Source organism: Arabidopsis lyrata, assembly GCF_000004255.2.
Source record: "Arabidopsis lyrata subsp. lyrata unplaced genomic scaffold ARALYscaffold_2, whole genome shotgun sequence".
NCBI classification, from domain to species: Eukaryota; Viridiplantae; Streptophyta; class Magnoliopsida; order Brassicales; family Brassicaceae; genus Arabidopsis; species Arabidopsis lyrata.
In genome coordinates, this window is record NW_003302554.1 from 14,647,121 (window position 1) to 14,666,681 (window position 19,561).

The 19,561-nt window shown below is 33.7% G+C and overlaps 5 protein-coding genes and 1 long non-coding RNA gene across 11 annotated transcripts; 2 read left to right on the forward strand and 4 right to left on the reverse strand.

The window, feature by feature from the left end:
• Positions 1–4,183: 4,183 nt before the first annotated feature.
• Positions 4,184–7,108, reverse strand: LOC9324865 (MLP-like protein 43). 6 transcript variants are annotated; one of them, XM_021036103.1, is made up of 7 exons: positions 6,803–7,108; positions 6,525–6,576; positions 6,306–6,415; positions 6,039–6,197; positions 5,095–5,859; positions 4,671–4,932; positions 4,184–4,587 (listed from the first exon to the last, which is right to left on the reverse strand). In XM_021036103.1, exons 5-7 carry the CDS (start codon positions 5,173–5,175, stop codon positions 4,319–4,321), a joined length of 612 nt encoding a protein of 203 aa, XP_020891762.1. In that variant the 5' UTR covers positions 5,176–5,859; positions 6,039–6,197; positions 6,306–6,415; positions 6,525–6,576; positions 6,803–7,108; the 3' UTR covers positions 4,184–4,318. The 6 variants fall into 6 exon arrangements, with proteins under 6 accessions (XP_020891762.1, XP_020891765.1, XP_020891763.1 ...); XM_021036106.1 differs by having other exon boundaries at positions 5,095–5,475; positions 5,759–5,859; positions 6,306–6,576; XM_021036104.1 differs by having other exon boundaries at positions 5,095–5,475; positions 5,645–5,859; positions 6,306–6,576.
• Positions 7,109–7,714: 606 nt separating this feature from the next.
• Positions 7,715–9,332, reverse strand: LOC9324866 (MLP-like protein 31). The gene is made up of 2 exons (XM_002888757.2): positions 8,350–9,332; positions 7,715–8,145 (listed from the first exon to the last, which is right to left on the reverse strand). The coding sequence occupies exons 1-2, from the start codon at positions 8,549–8,551 to the stop codon at positions 7,868–7,870; spliced, it is 480 nt and encodes a 159-aa protein (XP_002888803.1). The 5' UTR covers positions 8,552–9,332; the 3' UTR covers positions 7,715–7,867.
• A 360-nt stretch (positions 9,333–9,692) lies between these two features.
• LOC9324867 (MLP-like protein 43) lies at positions 9,693–10,615 on the reverse strand. The gene is made up of 2 exons (XM_021036109.1): positions 10,349–10,615; positions 9,693–10,112 (listed from the first exon to the last, which is right to left on the reverse strand). Exons 1-2 carry the CDS (start codon positions 10,545–10,547, stop codon positions 9,835–9,837), a joined length of 477 nt encoding a protein of 158 aa, XP_020891768.1. The 5' UTR covers positions 10,548–10,615; the 3' UTR covers positions 9,693–9,834.
• Positions 10,616–10,649: 34 nt separating this feature from the next.
• Positions 10,650–11,775, forward strand: LOC9324868. The gene is made up of 2 exons (XR_002334241.1): positions 10,650–10,897; positions 11,428–11,775. It is a non-coding gene; the product is annotated as an uncharacterized LOC9324868 (long non-coding RNA).
• A 3,914-nt stretch (positions 11,776–15,689) lies between these two features.
• Positions 15,690–16,632, reverse strand: LOC9323397 (MLP-like protein 43). Its single transcript, XM_021036108.1, is given in 3 exon segments — positions 15,690–16,208; positions 16,295–16,402; positions 16,405–16,632. Coding segments are annotated over 3 exon segments (474 nt in total). The 5' UTR covers positions 16,493–16,632; the 3' UTR covers positions 15,690–15,930.
• A 1,469-nt stretch (positions 16,633–18,101) lies between these two features.
• LOC110230659 (CLAVATA3/ESR (CLE)-related protein 17) lies at positions 18,102–18,994 on the forward strand. Its single transcript, XM_021034149.1, has one exon. It carries the CDS (start codon positions 18,235–18,237, stop codon positions 18,517–18,519), a length of 285 nt encoding a protein of 94 aa, XP_020889808.1. The 5' UTR covers positions 18,102–18,234; the 3' UTR covers positions 18,520–18,994.
• The last annotated feature ends 567 nt before the right edge of the window (positions 18,995–19,561 follow it).

Genomic DNA, 19,561 nt, shown 5'->3' on the forward strand with positions numbered 1-19,561 from the left:
TCTAATGGTTGATGTAAAAAAACTTCGTAGTATTACTAACTATACAAAAAATGCAATGAAATTATATAATGGAAAGACGTAACTTTAAATGAATAAATGCAACTATAAAGATATAACTGTAAACTGAAAAGATACGACTGTAATTGAACAAATATAACCGTAAATAATTCAACGAAAATTCAAAGAGAAAATTCAATAAAAAGACATAACCGTAAAAAAATTACCGATTTAAACGAAAAGTTGCGATAAAAAGACGCAACCGTTCAGATGTGCAAATGGTATTTATTAGATTGCTATTATATATAGATTTTCATGACAACTTGCGTTTCATGTGATCCCGATCCCATCAGTGTGACTCAGCTACAAAATTACTTGTATCAACCGTTCGTAATACGATAGACTCATCAACATGATTCATCATTCACGTACGACGCAACTTTCGATTTTCGCTGTTGTCAAGTCTCTGCTCATTTTTTTATTTTTAAAATATTTTAAAGAACTTTCTTTATTCACGTTTTCATCCTTATACATTTTTGCTCATATTAATGTAATCACCATGTACCGTATTTGTCATAGGAAAAAAGATGGTTGGCTACACGAAGTATGCTACAATACATGACCACACATTCGAAGTTTAAAAATGTATCCCTAACTACACAAACTATATGTATCGCATGCCCACATATACGAACTATATGTAGTCATGTCGCCAACATCACAAACATGTTATTCCGATACCTTTTTCGCCGGAATCTGGTATGGACCAGTTTGACCGGCGTTGGACCGTCGTTGACCAACATAAATATTCAAAAAAAAAAAAATTTAGTTTTTGGAATATTTAGAAAATTAGGTTATGTGACTCATATAAAATTATATATAAATTTACCATATATATTACACATATACTCATATATAAATATATTGTATATATATACTCTACCCTTAAATTTATAAATTAGGTTAAATTTGAGAAATTCCAAACTAAACTAAAAATAAAATAAAAACCAATTAGGTAAAATAATTGTAAATATGAAATTTTCTATACTCTCTAGTCTAAAGTTTTTTGTATAATATGTTGTTAATTTTTGTATCTAAAATTATTACAAAAAATTCTTTTAATAATACAAAAAAAATTAACAAAATATTATAAAAAAAACTTTAGACTAGAGAGTATTTAAAATTTTCTATTTAAAATTATTTTACTTAATTGGTTTTTATTTTATTTTTAGTTTAGTTTTGAAATTATTGAAACTAACTAATTATAAAAATCAATGCATTGAATATATATACAAAATATTTTTATATTGAATATTGTATATATTTTTTTAATTATACAATTTCCCTATTATAAATGATTCAATAACATAATTTTCTAAATATTAAAAAACTAAATTTTTTTTTTTTAATATTTATGTTGGTCAACGCCGGTCAAACTGATCAATGCCGGATTCCGGCGTAAAGTGTACCAGGAAAAAATGTTCGTGATGTTAGCGATATGACTACATATAGTTCGTATATGTGGGCATGCGATACATATAATTTGTGTAGTTAGGGATACATTTTTAAACTTCGGATGTGTCGCCATGTATTATAGTATACTTCGTGTAGCTAGGTATCTTTTTTCCATTTAGATATGTTTTTTATTGATAGCGTCATTAGATATGTTCTTTATTATAAAACCAAAATTTGAGAACATGAACATAAACCAATTGTATGGCACCAAAGTCCGACTCCTATCCATGGATTATACTGAGCTTAGTGTCCAAAAAAAACACAATTTAAGAAATCCAAAATTCACAAAAAAAAATGTCTCTTTTTAAAAAAGAAATATATATACAAAATTTCACAAAATATTTCTAATTTTGTTTTTAATTTTAAGAAATCTTACTAAATCAGTCTGAACAAAACTTGAAAAAGCATTACATTTATGGGAAAAAAAATCAATAATATTCTGGGATATTCATGGTGAACAATATTTTTTTTTTAAAAAAGAAAAATTGGAAAAGGATGTGGATGTGGATAGGGATGGACATAACTTACAATTTTATCAATCATAAAATATATCTGCCAGGTGACGTGCCGACAATTTGAAAAGGTATTTGGTAATCGTCACAGTCGGTTAGAATTATCAATTGTTATGTGTTGGGTGAAATTTGGTAATGTATTACTACCCAAAAAGCCAATGACAATCAGATCAAGAGTTTATTATTCAATTTGATGGATAATCTTATAGTTCTTTTTTATAATTTTTTTTTGGGCAAAGATAATCTTATAGTTTATGGGCACGGGTGGTGAGATCAAAGTATAAAGTGGCGGACATTCATGATGAATCATGGATGGTTGTAAAGGGTACGTGGTCATCGACTTGGCGCAGCGTTGGAGTCGGCCTGAGAGAAGTGGTTGTTCCGGAGTTAACATGGATTCTAGGTGATGGAAAGGAAATCAGATTTTGGAGAGACAAGTGGCTTGCCGGGGTACCTCTTCTCGAAGCTGCGGTGACTGAGCTACCAACGGGGTTTGCAGAAATCAGAGCAAGGGATCTATGGATTGACGGGTTGGGCTGGGACATGTCACGGATTGCTCCATATGTCTCGAGAAATACAGTGTTGAGACTCACTGCGGTCGTCTTAGATGGAGTCACCGGTGCGACGGATAGACTCTCTTGGGGACTAAATCCGGATGGCAAATTCACAGTCAAGTCAGCTTATGCAGCGATAACACGAGACAGAACTCCGAGGCAGAACATGAGTGCGTTTTACAATCAAATTTGGCGAGTTGTTGCACCGGAACGAGTTCGCACTTTTCTCTGGCTTGTTGTGAATCAAGTGATAATGACAAATATGGAAAGATTAAGAAGACATCTCAGTGACACGAGCCTATGCCCGATTTGCAGAAGTGGAGAGGAGAGTATCCTTCATGTGTTGCGAGATTGTCCATCCATGGAAGGTATTTGGCGCCGGCTCGTTCCACAGCGGAGAAGAGCTGCTTTCTTTGCTAGCTCGTTACTTGAGTGGGTCTACAAAAATTTAAGTGATACGTCGGAAGTAGAAGGGAGACCTTGGGCTACACTTTTTGCAGTCTCTATATGGTGGAGTTGGAAGTGGAGGTGTGGAAACGTGTTCGGGAATATAGCTAAATGCAGGGACCGAGTATGCTTTCTTAAAGACCTCGCAGTGGAGGTACAAAAAGCAAATCTTGCGATAACAGAGGAGGAGCCGAGGAGAACGGACAGAGAATTGAGAATGGTAGCATGGGTTCCACCATGTGTAAGTTGGACAAAATTGAATACCGATGGAGCTTCTAGAGGTAATCCCGGTTTGGCAACAACGGGAGGTGTATTGCGTGATGGGGAAGGGAATTGGATTGGGGGTTTCGCACTAAATATCAGGATATGCTCAGCACCGTTAGCGGAACTTTGGGGAGTCTACTACGGCCTATACATAGCATGGGAGAAGGGTATAAGGCGAGTAGATTTGGAAGTGGATTCGGAGATGGTGGGGAATTTTCTTAAGACAGGGATCGGGGAGGCCCATCCACTGTCCTTCCTAGCACGCTTGTGCTATGGCTTCTTATCAAGGGACTGGATAGTCCGGGTGTCACACGTGTATAGAGAAGCGAATCGTCTCGCAGACGGATTAGCTAACTATGCGTTTACTCTACCACTAGGCTTTCATATGTTAGATGATTGTCCGGAGTCTGTTATTTCGGTTATGTTAGAAGACATTGAAGGGGTGTCGCGCCCCCGAAATGTGCGTTTGTAATTGTTCTTTTATTTTAATAAATAACGGGAGACTTGTCTCCCCTCGGCTTACCAAAAAAAAAAAAACAACTAACGATTCCAAATCAAATTATAATTATAGAATTACTAGATATATGATCAATTTACTATGTGTGGCTACACTAACCACATTTATCATACTTATACCAATTAATCTCCTTAATTTCCAACACCACATTTATCATATTTATACCATTTAATCTCCTTAATTTACACCATTCGATCCGTAGTCACCATTTGGATTTTTTTAATTTGTTTTTTTTTCTTGTTTGCCAAATTTATTTCGTATTTTTAAATAACATATATAGGATACGTGACAGAAAAAAAATGCTTAGTCAGCTAATCTATCGGCACATTTGTCACCTCAGCGAGATTTGAATCCGATTAACTTTTATTCAGAGTACATTCTTCACACAAGACTTTTTATTCATATAACTTTGGTACATACAACACACACACATGGCTTAGAGAGAAGCAAAGTAACCGTTGTTATAAACAAAGTAAATATATATACAAAGTAATAAAACACATCTAAAATCTCTATGTTTTGAGAAGATTAGATTCAATATCTTTAGTGAGATAGACTGCAAAATCCATGTATTTGTTCGGAGCTGGAGAATCTGCATTAAGTTTCTCGTATTCCCAGCTCCATCTTGCTATACTTCTTCCATGAAGCTTTGGTATGATCTGAAGATTACATTTGAAGCTACTATAGTTCTCCATCACATCTCCTTCGAACACAAACACAGTCATCGATTTGTTTGCCTCGTCTATTACCACTCTCTCCTTCATTTTCTCCACTTTTCCATCTGTAACACAAACTCGTGAAATCAGTTTGATACATAGAGTAGCTTATAGTAAGAGGAGACAAAAGAAGTTATGGTTTTAGTACCAACAGACAAAGTCCAGTTCTTGGTGCCTTTAGAGTCATCACCAATATGCTCCTCCACGCTAAGTATTTTCTCTGGAGATAGCTTTGGTACGCTGCGTGAAGTAGACTTGATAGCTTGGAAAATCTTATCAGCTGATACATTGATCTCGACTTCTATCATGGATTTCGCCATCTGAGCCATCACTTCTCTGTTGTTGATCTTTTTGGTCTTAGTGTAGCTCTGATTATAAGTAGTCTTTTGGAGGAAGAATCTGTACCATGCCTAGCATTTACGCTAGTTTTATATTAATAGTTTCTTTGTTCTCTTCACATACAAGACTCATTTGGGGAATTGATTCACCGAGAATCTGAATCTCCACCCAAAAACTGTGATAAAACTTTACATAATTCACATTCCAAGCCTCAGGGGAACAATAAGGCTCACCTCTTGAGACTTCGTATAAGTCACAGATGCAACAGTTATGTTTCTCCTGAGCGGGTCGTATGCCTTGGGTCTGACTGGCATTTAAGCGATTGATCTCGTCCTGAGCGCAAGCTTGAGCTGCCGCCAATGATTCGAATCGCATGTTTGTTCTTGCTTCTTGCTGGCTCAGGTGCGTGAGGATGTTCTGGAGCAGGTCGTTTGGTTCAGTTCGACCTTGGTTTCCTCTGACCGCTCCACCTTCAGCTTCAGTGTGTGAGGTCGAGAAGCGCTTTTGCTTGTTGGAAACAGGTCAACAATCAATTTCTTCTCTGCTCTCTTCACCTTCTAGGGGCTCTTTTGGTGGCGGTGATGAACCAAACAACTGCACGGTTAGGCTGCCACCTGCATGGGATCAGAAGGTTGTCATTAGCTGGAGCCTAACAGATCATTTTACTTTTCTACTCAACTGCTACATAGCCTTAAATACACTGGATTCAGCCCAAAATTGTGCTGTAAAAAACTTTTAAGGAACAAATATACAGGAGTGACAGGGAAAATGACAATTAGATACCATCTCGGACTTATGTTGTCAGATATGGATAACATCTAGAAAATGAATAAAGAACCAGATCCAGATGGGCTGAATTCTTGAATTTACAGCTCGATCCAACCAGTCGTTTCTCACCTCTCACCAAGGATGAACCATGCAATCCCCGCACCCCAGAGAGGCTCCAAGCCATAGATTACTACAGTGTCACTAGTAGATACATCACACATAGCAGTCATCTGCATGGACAGAACAATTTAAATGTAAAGAGAATATTACCAAAATGAAATTGATGTATACAACACCACAAATGCAAAAGTGCATTTGTGTATTTTTCACATGTGAGCTATGCATCAACAAATGATTAAATTGAGAAACTAGAAAGATAGATTAGGGGAGGGCTAGAAAACTTATTTACCTCTATCCACAGGCAGACACCGGTTGAAAAAGCACCGGCGCAGGTATACATGGAAACGCAACCTTTCCATTCCCAAGATGAGTTCCATGTCCAGGAAGATGGGTAGACCAGCTCCCACCCGAAATACCACACCATCGAAAGGAGAGCAACCACACATGTCTGAGTGGATATGGCATACATACATATACAAACATACAACTCCTTCAAACCATGAAAGTACAGCATCACAAAATACACTTAAACTATAAAGCAGAGAGCTTTTCTGACCTCATAGCCAAGAAGGGGCAAGAACTTGTCCTTAGGTGTTGTTCGTGAGATATATTCAGTCCTCAGCATATGAACTCCGAAGAACACAACGTAGCTAGTCAGTCAAAGTCCTGAAAAGAAGAAATTTTACTTGTCAACGGAACCTACACATGGAGAAGAGCCACTAGATTCCAGCAATCCAGACTCCCAAGATAGACACTAGAGCTCCAAACCACGTACGTGCAGGAATTATAGCTCCAAGCATACCATCAAGAAACGAAACCACAATAATCTGTCACATTCAAGAAACAGTTTCTAAGCAAAATCTAGAGCTCAAGGAGTGAACAATCAAACCCAAATTTCTACTATAACTTGGATCAACCCAAATTCGAGAAAAATACAGAACAGAGATCAAAGATTGAAACTTTAAAACTATGCAGCGATTCCAAAACACATATGTACACACAAAAACTAACATAAACGTAGTAGAACACTTGGAGGGAATAATCAGAGCTTACCATAAATGATTGTAATGGCATTGAGAAGAAGTATGCTCCTAAATTTCGTAGAATCAAACAAGATCTTTCACCACAGAGCTCGTTTACCATACAAAGATTTGAAATTTAGGTATAGTTTCTTGACTTCTTCTTATGAGGGCCAATCTCGTTCGAGGATAACGAATAAGGGTTTGATTGGAAATAGCCTGTGGTGAGGAGAAGCTACGAACTTGATGACCGCCATGGCAGATCTAAAAGAACATTTGACTAAGCTTTGTCTCTGCCGATTTGTCTGGTCTTTTCCTGTTTCTCGTTTAAGCCACTGAACCAAATTAGTATAACCATGGCGTCGTGTTAAGATATATTCCAGTAAGACAGTGCCACGCGGACCATTTAAAAAGACGCTCCACGTGTTATTATTTAATTTGTGTACAGACAAAGCATTTTTAATTTTCTGATTTTGTGGAGAAATGAAAGTGAACAAAATTGAATGGTGATTTTAATAATTATCAAATTTAACTGATTTTTCTAACATTTAGTGGTCAAAACAAACCCTTTTTGAAACAAAATTCTTGGTGAGAAAAAAATTAATCTTCGCTTCAAAGTTCAAATTAATAACTTCAAACGTACAAGTGTGCATACACGTACGTATGACACACACCAACAGATATCTCTTACACAAGCTCGGACCAGTGCCGGCTCAAATAGGGCGAGCGGTGCGATAGTCAGGGATCCAATTCCGTGCTCCAATAATTAAGGGGCCCATTTTAATTTTTTTTTTATAAAAGTATTAAAATTTTAAATTACAACATAAAAATAAAATTTAGAAGGGCCCATAAATTTTTTTATTATTGTTTTTAGTTTTAATAATTAACTTTTTAATGAAAATATCATACAATTTTTTTATATAACACAAATAACACCAAAAAAAAAAATTCTAAGGGCCAAAATTTTTTTTTGCCTAGGGCCTATAATACTGTTGAGCCGGCACTGGCTCGGACACGTACGGCTTACGTGCCTAAGACGTCGCGCACACACATATATATATATATATATAGAATAGATACATATGAGGATTCTTCCTCTCTATTCCTCGGATAAGAGATGTTCATCCATCTCTTTAGAGACTTCAACAGCTAACTGGAGGAGAGTTTCAGGGTGAGCCACCTCTTCGTTGATTTTCTCATACTCAAAGTGCCAATGTGCAACACTTCCAGGTTCTCCTTCTTTAGGGGTCACTTGGAAGGTCGTCACGAAACTCGTGTACTCTTTCAATAAATCACCCTCTACCACCTTATACGTGACCCGATTGTGATCCGGATCCAGTGACTCGATCCTTTGTTTCGCCACCTTTGCCTCGCCATCTACACCAAGATTAACATTCACATATATATATATTTATAGGTTTCCAAAATAAGAGAGGATCTAAAGTAATCTATATTAATACATCATATGCATCAGGGGTGATCCGAGCTGTTACCACCGGACCTCAGGAATAGTATAGCCGTTTGATTTATATAAATTTTCATAAATATTTATATAAACAAAGAAATATAAAGTTAACTTGCCATGAACGTAATTCCAGAGGATGACGGCGCCAACTTGGCCCATTTCGCCTTCTTGCAGCTCAGCGCTCTGAATGTTGGATGGAGTTGCATTGGACATATGGTGCGGTCTCCCGACAAGCAGGTCATGGAACTTCTCCACCGAAGATTTTAGCTCTACAGTTGTTTCAATGATCCCGACCAAACTAGATGCCTCTTCCGCCATTCTTTGTACCGCTGATTTGTAATTAATGTCTCTAAGTGTTTCGAGTTTTTGAGAGTGAATGGATTCCCTTCTGAGCTCTTTTGCCTCCTTTAAATAGAGGAATGTGTAAACCGTGAATAAGACTGAATTTTATTTATTTGTGTTATATTAATAATATTTTGATTTGTTCTTTTTCCTATGTGATCACCTTTATCCACCTGCCGCTAACTGATAAGCCTGAATTAATTGATATTTTAAATATAGTTCGTAGCTCGTGTCAAACAAAAGATTTTGGGGGAGTATAGCATTAGTGGGAAAGCAGTAAGAAGATAATTAGTAGTAATATCAAATCATGTGTTAGGGTTTCAAAACCAGAACCAATGGGTTCATAAAGAGTATGTATCCCTTCGCTATTTCTGGATAGATACGGAGTTTTCTTTAACACCATTTTTTTTTTTAAATGATACGGAGTTTTGAAGAGTAGTTTAAAGATAAACCTTTGATTGGTATAGCTTGGATGTGAATGATCATTGAATCCATATTAAAAAAATGATGAGATTTAAATATTCAAATATTCAACTACACGAGTCATTTTATTCTTTCCGCTAATAGTTGTTTTTTGTTGATAAGCTTCTTGAAAAGTTCTTACTTTGTTGAATAAAACTTTTAAATACATGTATTATTTATTGGGTATTTTATATTTCTATATAATTCCTAAAATATCATATCCTTTTTTGTCAACTCTAGCAGATCATAAATTTTGTAAAGGAATACACGTTATTTCATAATTTTAATTGATAAATAAAAAAATAGTATGAATTATAGCTACGGTGAATGTTCAAATTATGTTTTGGTTTTCTGACCCAAAGAGATTGTGTGTTCAGACTTCAGACTCGAAGTATCTTGGTTATTAAAAAATAAAACGGAGACCAAATTTGGGAATGTCATCGTGACCCATCTATTTGAAATATGGATAAGAAATGGGAAGATACAATCAACGTAGAGGATAGTATCATACATAAACTCAACTAAGACACTTTGGGAGAAGTTCTCCTCCCATTTAAAGAAACTTTTCATATTTTAATAATTATATTTATGTGGGAAGACACTCAAATTAAATGTGCAATGCATATGCTCTATAGCTATACTACTACGTACTACATGTCGCTTCAAATTAAAAATTTCAAACATAACTCAACCGAAGTAGTATGCATACACGCATGCGCGATGAGACACACAGACTGTTATAAACTTGGGCACGGTTCATTATTTATTTTACATGTGGGTTCAAAGTACTAGATCCTCTACTCTTCGGTCAAGAGATGTTCATCAATCTCTTTGGACATTTCAGCGGCAAACTGGAGGAGATTCTCAGGATGAGCTACCTCCTCGTTTATTTTCTCATACTCGAAGTGCCAGTGCACCACACTCCCTGACCCCTTATGCTTAGGAGTCACTTGGATTGTGATCACAAAGCTCGTGTACTCTTTCATCAGATCACCTTCTATAACCTTGAACGTGATCAAGTTCTTCTCCGGCTCTACTGCCTCGATCCTATCCTTCACCACACTTACTTTTCCATCTGCACCAATTGTTTTAATATTTTACTACCCTAGATTTGGCTTTACGAATCAACATGAGTATTATTTCAAAAACAAATATATATATGTATATACTGTAATCATAGTAGTAGTAGTCACCGTGACGTCTTGTTAGTCAATATTTGAGATCTATTTCTGTTTCACACATTTTTCTTAATTAGTTACTATGAAATTTATGTAGCATTTATTAATTAGTTAATATATAGGATTTACTTGCCAATAACGTAGTTCCAGATGACGATAGAGCCGACTTTGCCCCAGTCTCCTTCGTGTAGATCACAGCCTTGAATTTTGCTTGGAGTTGCTTTGGAGACATGGTGTGGTCTCTCGACAAACATGTGATGGAACTTTCCAGCCGAAGCTTTGATCTCAACTTCTGTCTCAAGCTTACCCACTAAACTAGACGCTTCTGCCATGAGTTTTGCTTATCTCAAGAAAATATAAGATAAAGACTTAGGGAAGGAGTATGTTTCTCTTCTTGAGTTCTTAGACCATCATTAACGGTGGTGCCTTAGCATAAATCTTAGGAAATAAAGAATTAAAATTAAATGAAAAATGGTTTTAATCTTAAGAACGTTGCTTAGTTAAGCAACATTTATTTATCTAAGCGGCGGACAGGTGTCACTCAGAGACAAGAGAAAGAAAAAATTGCCCCGATTTCATTCTGTCGTTTACGCGTTTCTCTCTCTCTCTCCATGATGAACATCACAGACAAGGAGGAGGAGACTAGGAAGATCGATTTTATCAATCTCGATTGAAAAAAATGGTACGTTTTATTATTTCTCAGTTCATCGTTTTATTCAGTTAATTGTTATATTTGTCAATCGCTTGATTTAACTTCTATTCCTTGAGGTGGAAAATTGGGGATAAACCATGTTTGTTTATTGTAATGGATCTCCAAAGCCCTAAAAGTATTTTTGATTGATTGTGATTGTGATTGCGATTAGTATGAATCTCTTTGGAGATTTATGGTTTTCGATGCTAGGATTTGGTTCTTGGGTTTGATTTTTTTGGAATAATTTGATCTTTCGTGATTATCTCACTCGATTATCATATTGTTTGTTGGTAATTTGAGAATTTTTGTTAATAACTTGATTCGTTTTGACAATTTGATAATTGCCAGGTTTTAGCTTGTTATCGAAATTGTCTCTATGATTTGGCTAATCTAATCAATTGCTTGCGTTCTGTTTTTTTTTTTACCTTTTTGATTATTGAGGATCATATCTGGTTTTGTGTTTTCATTTACTGAAAGTTCGTGATATGAATTCTATTGTTATGATTGTTATTACAATATAGTTTCGGAGAATTTCCGGTTGTTGGAGGAGCTTGAACGTGGGGAGAAAGGTATTGGGGATAGAACTGTGAGCTATGGAATGGATAATGGAGATGATATCTATATGCGTTCTTGGACTGGCACCACCATTGGTCCTCACAACGTAGTTATATCTTTTTCTTTATCTACTTTTGTCCTCATATCTGCAACTTAACTATGTTAGCAATTGTTTTAAGAAGCATTGATTAAAGTTCTAAGTTATCTTCATTACTAGTTCGATTTTCCCTTCCTTCATTGCTAGACTACAAAAAGTCAAAACCACATTGTGTTTTAGGCATCAATCTTATCGATACATGATCTCTTACGCTGCATTTTTTTCTTTTGCTTTTGTTTAGTCTTCCTGTTGTTTCCAGTTTCATCTTTGTTTACGGTTTGGTTTGGACAAGTTTGGTTGGACCAGTTTCATTAGTTTCATCTTTGCTTTTCAAGTTTGGTTGGGTCATCTTACATGTGGATCATCTTTGTTCTCTAATTAGCAACATGTCTCTGTGAATGATTGCACACCACAAAACATTATTTTTATATCATGTATTTGTGTTCTTTTCCTAGTTTGTGTTCTTGTACCTAACTCTTTATTTTTTTCCATATATACAACACTTTTGTTTTACAAAAAACACAAACACTTCTCTCCATCTCATCAAACCACTCTTTCATTGCTATATATGTGTTGTAACCAAATTTTTACTAACACTTTTAAGAACCAAAAAATTTAACCAAAACACTTCAAATTTAACCAAAACACTTACAATTTTTAAGAACCAAAACATTTAAACTTCAAAAATTAAGTTTTCGTTTGCAACAGTTATTAAGTTTTCTAAAATTAAAATTGTTAAATTAATTTCTTTTTAAAATTAATATTTTTTTTCTAAGAACCACATGTTAAGAGCCTACCATTAAAGACACATAAATCTTAACCCAAAAATGAAAACTCTTAACTATCTTTTTTACAAAATTAATACTTAAATACTCCTAAGAACCAACATTAAGAGACCCTTGATAATTATGCTCTTAGCCTCTATTTGAAGAGGAATGAGTGAGAAAGTACTGAAGAATAATTTTACCAAAAATAAATAAAAAATTTGAAGAATAGAAAGACAAAAGAAAGGTGTTGAAGAATAGATAGATCTTTTTTGTGCCTTATAAATTATAATATCATGATTAGCTTTAACATCACGGTCCCATTATATTAATTGCCCTACCCAATACTTTATAGTTTATTTGACGTTTTTTTTTTTTTTTTTTTGTGCACTTTTATTTGACGTTTAACCTGCCAAACTATATGCGTTGCTCACTATATATATATATATATATATATATATATATATATATATATATATGGATATTATATTATTGATCGATCACACAATTCATGCCGTTTCTTTCACTATCAAGTTTTCTAATCAAGGTAACACAAATCGACAAAAACAAATAATAACCTTATTATATAAAGTACGTCTAAAAGTCAGTAACTCATAAAATCGTTATACGGGGTAATTATATTGATCTTAGATTTTGATATGTATAAAAAAAAATATCCTTTTTAAAACAAAAAAAAAGATAATTGTAAGTAATTATAAATTTAAATAATTTTAAAAATATAAAAAATAATTATAAGGATAATTATAAATAATTAATATTTCTGTAAACAATTTTAAAAAAGTCAAAAGATAATAATAAGGAAATTATATATTTTTATAATTAAAAATATATATTCCAATCAAACAAGAAACAAATCATGTAAATTTATTAAAAAGGAAACATATGTTATTATATAACTAATATGATATATTTTTGTTTCTCAAAGTTAATAATTAATAATATCATGAACCATTATCAGTCAAAGATTTTATCATGTGTCATGATTTAATTTAAAATTTGATATTATTTATCTCAATTTTCTTTCCAATTAGAAATATGTGATGATTTGATTAAACTAATCCTCATATTATTTATTTGAGTTTATTTTTTCAATTAGAAATATGAGAGATCAATTTTTTCCTTTTTGTAATATTTTTTACTTAACTGTGTTTTTTTGTTTGTCCTCAATTATGATTATAGTATTGTTAGATTGTTTATTTAATTTTTTTCATATTTAAATTATCAAATATTAATATATCATCATGTTTATAATTTTTTTGTTTTTAGTTTAACTGTTGTATCTTTAAATTATTTATTTTGGTTTCTACGTTCAGTTTAAATTATATAAGATATAATATATCATAGTTCTAATGATTTTAGAGAGAGATATGTGTCATGATTTAAATTAAAAATTTACATTATTTATATCAATTTTATTTTCTAATTAGAAATATGTGATGATTTTTAAGTAAAATTTTATATTGTTTATTTGAAATTCTTGAATATGTAAGAACCATATATGCTTCTTGATTTTGATATTTTGAATTTAATTATACTACTTCAAAGTTATTTATTTAAATTTTCTATGTTCATATTTGAATTATATAAGATTCAGATATCATCGTGCTTATAATTTTCTGAATTTATCAATTTTTATTGATTGAACATAAAATCATTGCAATCGAGTATATAGGAATCGAAACCGCAACATTAGCTTGGAAGGCTAAGGGATTTAGTTGATTTATCATCTTTATATTTTTAACGTGTCTAATTAAAAACCACTTTGGTTTCATTCACCAAGTTTATGATAAATATTTTTAATTTTAGTTCTTCATATAAGTATACCATGAGTTATTGCTAACAGTACAAAAGTAAATATTTTTTTACTTTTGAAAAAAAATTTCTACTTATAACGTTGTTAATTAATTTTTTTTTGTTAAATTTGATTTTAATTTAAAAAAAAATTAAACCCGTTAGTGGTTTAAAATTTGTAATATCCGCCTATATATTTTTCTTATAGATTCAAACTAAAGTCGGTCGCATTTCATAATCGTCACTTCTTTCTGTCTGTTGCCGGGTAAAGGTCAATTCAACTGTTGAGCATTAATTAAATATCAAATTTTTCTATTTCTCCCGCGCATTGACAAAATATGCATTAGGTTTTTTGTAATAACTAGCAAAACTAAACTTTTTTTCAATCGTTTTTTGACCCTCAGAGACAAACCTCCTTATTATCTATTTCTTCAGCACAAATTCACTATAAAAAAATGTTTTCTTGACTCTGACATTAAAATTAAAATTAGTTTTCAGTAAGAGATAAAAAATATATAACAAAGGAAAACATAGTTCCGATCTGTTTCGTGGCTTTGGTGGATAGGCCCGGCATATACTTTGATTAATTTTAGAGTAATTACACTACATACCCTAAGTATTTAAGTCAAAGGAGAAGTGGCAAACCTGTAAATAAATGATCAACTGAAAACATGATAAAAAGACTAAAATACCCCTAAAATCAAACACTTCATTCTTTCTTCCTTCCTTCTTTGTTTCTCTTTACTTTTATTATTTATTTTTTTCTTTATCTTTTTTCTTTACTTTATGATAACCCCAAACAAATGATTATTCTTAATTGTGAAACTAATTGCATCTAAAATTATGATATTTTGAATTCATTAAACTCGTCGCATTTTTCTGATTAAAATAAACTCAATAAACCTTAAAAAATTTCGATATAGAGACGTCGTATGTTTGGATGTCGTTCGTTATTATTGAGCTTCTGTTAGATATGATTTGAGACACCGTCAACCGACGACGCTAAGAACAAATAACGTTTTTCACTACAGCTACTGGGATTATTGTGGGTTATGCTTATTTCTTGATGACTTCAAGAGACCCAACATATCAAGATTTCATGAAAAGGTTGTTTCTTTCTAGGCAGAGGAAGTTGCTTAAGAGTCATAAGTTTGATGTTGAGAGGTTTAAGGAACTTGAGAATAAGTGGAAGATAATGTCTTGAATCGTGTTGGTGTTGATCTTGAGTTGGAGGATTATTTGCAGAGTCGTCATAGAGATTGATTGGTTTTTTATGATCACATCAGTTTCTGGTTTTTCTAACCATTCTCTTTTTGATTATATATCATGATATATAATGATATATCGGGAAATACACATGTATCTTATTTCAGGGGTAAATTCGTCCGATTTTTTCAAAACCAAAGATTTCTCTCTCTTATTTTGCAAAGAATAAAAGTTGTGTATGTACAAGCTAATTATTTCTCAAATAATTAGCATACAGCTAATTGACTCTTAATTTTATCTTCATTATATCACGTAGCAAAAAGGCGGAGATTAATTTTCAAAAATAAAAAATCAAAATCAAAATATAAAATATTATAAACCAAACAAGAGGATCGTAACATACATAAGCTTTGAAGTTATTTCGCTAATACTACCACACGTTCCATCAGACTGAACTTCAAACATAACTCAACCGTAGTAGTAAGCATACACGCATGACACACACCAACACATATATCTCTTACATATACTCCGACCGTTCATTATTTATTGCAGGTTCAAAGACACACACACATACGAGGAGTAATTTTCTATTCCTCGGACAAGAGATGTTCGTCGATCTCTTTGGAGATCTCGACACAGAATTGGAGGAGAGTTTCGGGATGAGCCACCTCCTCGCTAATTTTCTCATAGTCAAGGTGCCAGTGCACAATACTCCCTGGCGCTCCTTGTTTAGGGGTCACTTGGATTGTGAATGCGAAGCTCTTATATTCTTTCATCAGATCACCTTCTAAAACCTTGAACGTGATCAGGTTCTTCTCCGGATCCACCGCATCGATCCTATTCTTTGCCACTGTTAACTTTCCATCTGCACCAATTTTTCAACATTTTACTTCCCTAGGTTTAACTTTACGAATCAACACGCAAAGAAAAAGAAATATAGGATTTACTTGCCATGAACGTATTTCCAGATGACGATAGAGCCGACTTTGCCCCAGTCGCCTTCGTGCAGCTCACATCCATGAATTTTATCTGGAGTTGCTTTGGAGACATGGTGTGGTCTCCGGCAAACATGTGATGAAACTTTCCAGCCGAAGCTTTGATCTCCACTTCTGTCTCAAGTTTCCCCACCAAACTAGACGCTTCTGCCATGATTTTTCGCTTATCTTAAGAAAATATTAGGTAAGGAATTTAGGAGATGAGTGTGTTCTCTTTTTTTAGTTTTTAGCCTCTATTTGTAGAAGAATGAGTGAGCAAGTATTAAAGGATAGAACCATTTTTGATCGTTAAAATAATGTCATGAATAGTTTCGTGACCCTATCATAATAATTCATTTTTACAACTATCTACGTCTTATATTGATAATCTGATATTATTGATCGATCACATTAATTACTCACATGGTTCATTTGTCTGAGGCCCTCCCAAGTTTCTCCTCAGCTTATCAAAATATCTTTGTCGTGTGTTGAACCTTTTGTGAGAGTTTTCTAATAAAAATGTTTACATGAAAATTAAAACGGAGCAGCAGTTACCAATGTTTTTACAATAAGTACACTCGAGTAGTAAACCCACAAGAAAAATGAAATTGAATCCAAGAATCAAGATGATAGTTTGAAGCCCACCGGAAGTGGTAGAGGAGGAATCAAGGTACGATTGTTGTGGGCCTCGTGGCCCTCAGTGGGAATGAGAGTTTGGATTATAAGCTATAAAATTCTTCAAGATTTGATGACCAATTCTGTTAAAAACATACAAAATAACTGTTTTTAGAGCTGTAAATTAGACCATTGCTTATTTTTCCAAAAACATAATTGATATTTTAATTTTGTATGTTTTCTTTTTGTGATATTTGAATTTTTTTTTTTTTTTTTTTTTTTTTAAATATATATTTGAATTATTGTTGCATAAGCTTTTAATCAAGGTTCAATGAAACCAGATATTGTTAAGATCGACCGTGATGCTGGAATCTGAGTTTGTCATTCTCATTCACAAATAATTTCTGCCACGCTAAACATCATATGTTAATTATCAGTTTATATAAAAGTCATGGATTCAGATATTGCAGCACTGTGTTTTTTTTTTCCTTTTGGTCAAAGAGTCAAGACATCACTTATTGTATCATAAACTGAAAACAGTAAATAGTATTAAATAGTATTCACAATTTTTTTTTTTTAAATTGACTATAACGTCCCAATCTCATCTACTTTGACCGCAAAAACCGATAAAAAAAAAGAGTAGGGTGCTAAATTTTATTTTATTTTAAGAACAGTGAGCTGTCTAAACCTACAAAGTCAATGCCTCAAAAGAACATTGGCCAATGTGTTCACCATCAAATATCATACTAATAAATAACACAACTCATCGTCATTACCAAGAAAAACCCTAATTACAATTATTAGTACGTCCAAATTCGTAATTAGTAAACAAAAAAGTGAAGATAGTAATGGTAAAGAGAAGAGAGTGCTTTCGAAGACTCTTCCCTCGAATAAACACAAAGAGGTGACAGCCGTTATTAATACCTCCTGCCGTACTTTCTTTTACAGACCACACATACTCTTTTTTGCTTACGACTTCCGAGACAAAGAGAGAAAGAGAGAGAAAAAAAGAATTCTTGTAAAAGCTTTTGCCTTTTAGAGGAAAGAATAGTGCCAGATCTTAGAAGAATCCGAAGACCCATCAGCAACTTTTTACAAGTCAAAAAATCTTCCAAAAACCCACTTCTTCTTCTTCTTCTTCTTCTTCTTCTTCTTCTTCTTCTTCTTCTTCTTCTTCTTCTTCTTCTTCTTCTTCTTCTTTCTCCTACTTCTCTCTTGTTTTGTTTTGCTTTGACTTTCACTATCCCTTTGTCTTCATGTTCGTCTGTTTCTGGTTACTCCTCCGTAACAAGATTTTGTGAGATGACTCACATGTTGGTACGAAGAGAGAGACAAGGAAAGAAGAGAAGATGGGACGTGAATATGACTATGTGTTTCTTCTACTTCTTCGTCTTCTTTGTCAGTTTTCAGATAGGTTTGTCTTCATCGGCTCATGTTGGTTATTCAGGTCCTCACTTCGTCGGGTCGCCGCCGAGAAAGGCTCTGAGATACAGTACGGCGCCGTTTCGTGGGCCATTTAGCAGAGATGTTATTTATGGAGACGACAAGAGAGTAGTTCACACGGGTCCCAATCCTCTCCACAACTAACTTTTACGCGTTGCTATTATTATCACTTACCCCTTCACCCACCTTCAAGGGCTACAAGCAAAACGCAAAACGCACGACGCAAGAAGCAAGACGCAAAACGCAAACGGGGAACGCTGATCGCGATCCAAAGGTACTCTAGTGTAAAATCGAGTTTGTCATAGATTTTGTAAGTTGGAGTATTTTTTTTTTGTTCTTATGGAGCATAGAAACGATTATATTTTAGGTTTTAGGGTAGTATTAAGAATTTAAAGATTATACACCACTTTTGCCCAAAAGCTAAAGGAGATTAAAATTATCTTATTAATACCTAACATAACTAAAAGAGAATTGTGAATTGGTTAAGTGTTGCAACGGTTACAATGTTGTTGTGTTTCATTTCACAGAAAAACTGTGATTTATCTTATTTGGTGTGTAATGTATCAAGAAATGTGAGATGGTATGGTTTTAGTAATTGAAATTTGAGAAGGCTAGTGCAGAAGACGCCCTAAATCATCTCATCTGGCGTGCGATGTTTTTAGAAATGAGATGGTATGGTTTAAGTGTTTTAAATTTTATGAAGCTAGTGCAGAAGAAGCTCTAAATGATCTCATTTGGTGTGCAATGTTTCAAGAAATGAGATGGTATGGTTTGTGTTTGAAATTTGAGAAAGTGTGTGCAGAAGAAGCTCTGAATCATACTCCCTCCATTTCATAATATAAGTCGTTTTAGGTAAAAACACGCTGATTAAGAAGATCTACTTTTTAAAAATTCAGCCAGCCATAAAAGAGACTGTATAGTATATATAATCATAAAATATTAAAGTAATATATAATTTGCATAGAAACTCGAAAACGACTTATATTGTTAAACAAAATTTTTTATCCAAAACGCCTTATATTATGAAACGGAAAAAGTATTTAACTTTCCTTCTTCAGCATCTGTCCTCATAATTCCACCTTTTTCTCTTTGCTCTCAACCTATACCTACCCCTACTAATTGAGTAAGTGTGAACAGTTGTCTCTCTCATATTACTGTTACTATTAATTGTTTGAGTACCCCAAAA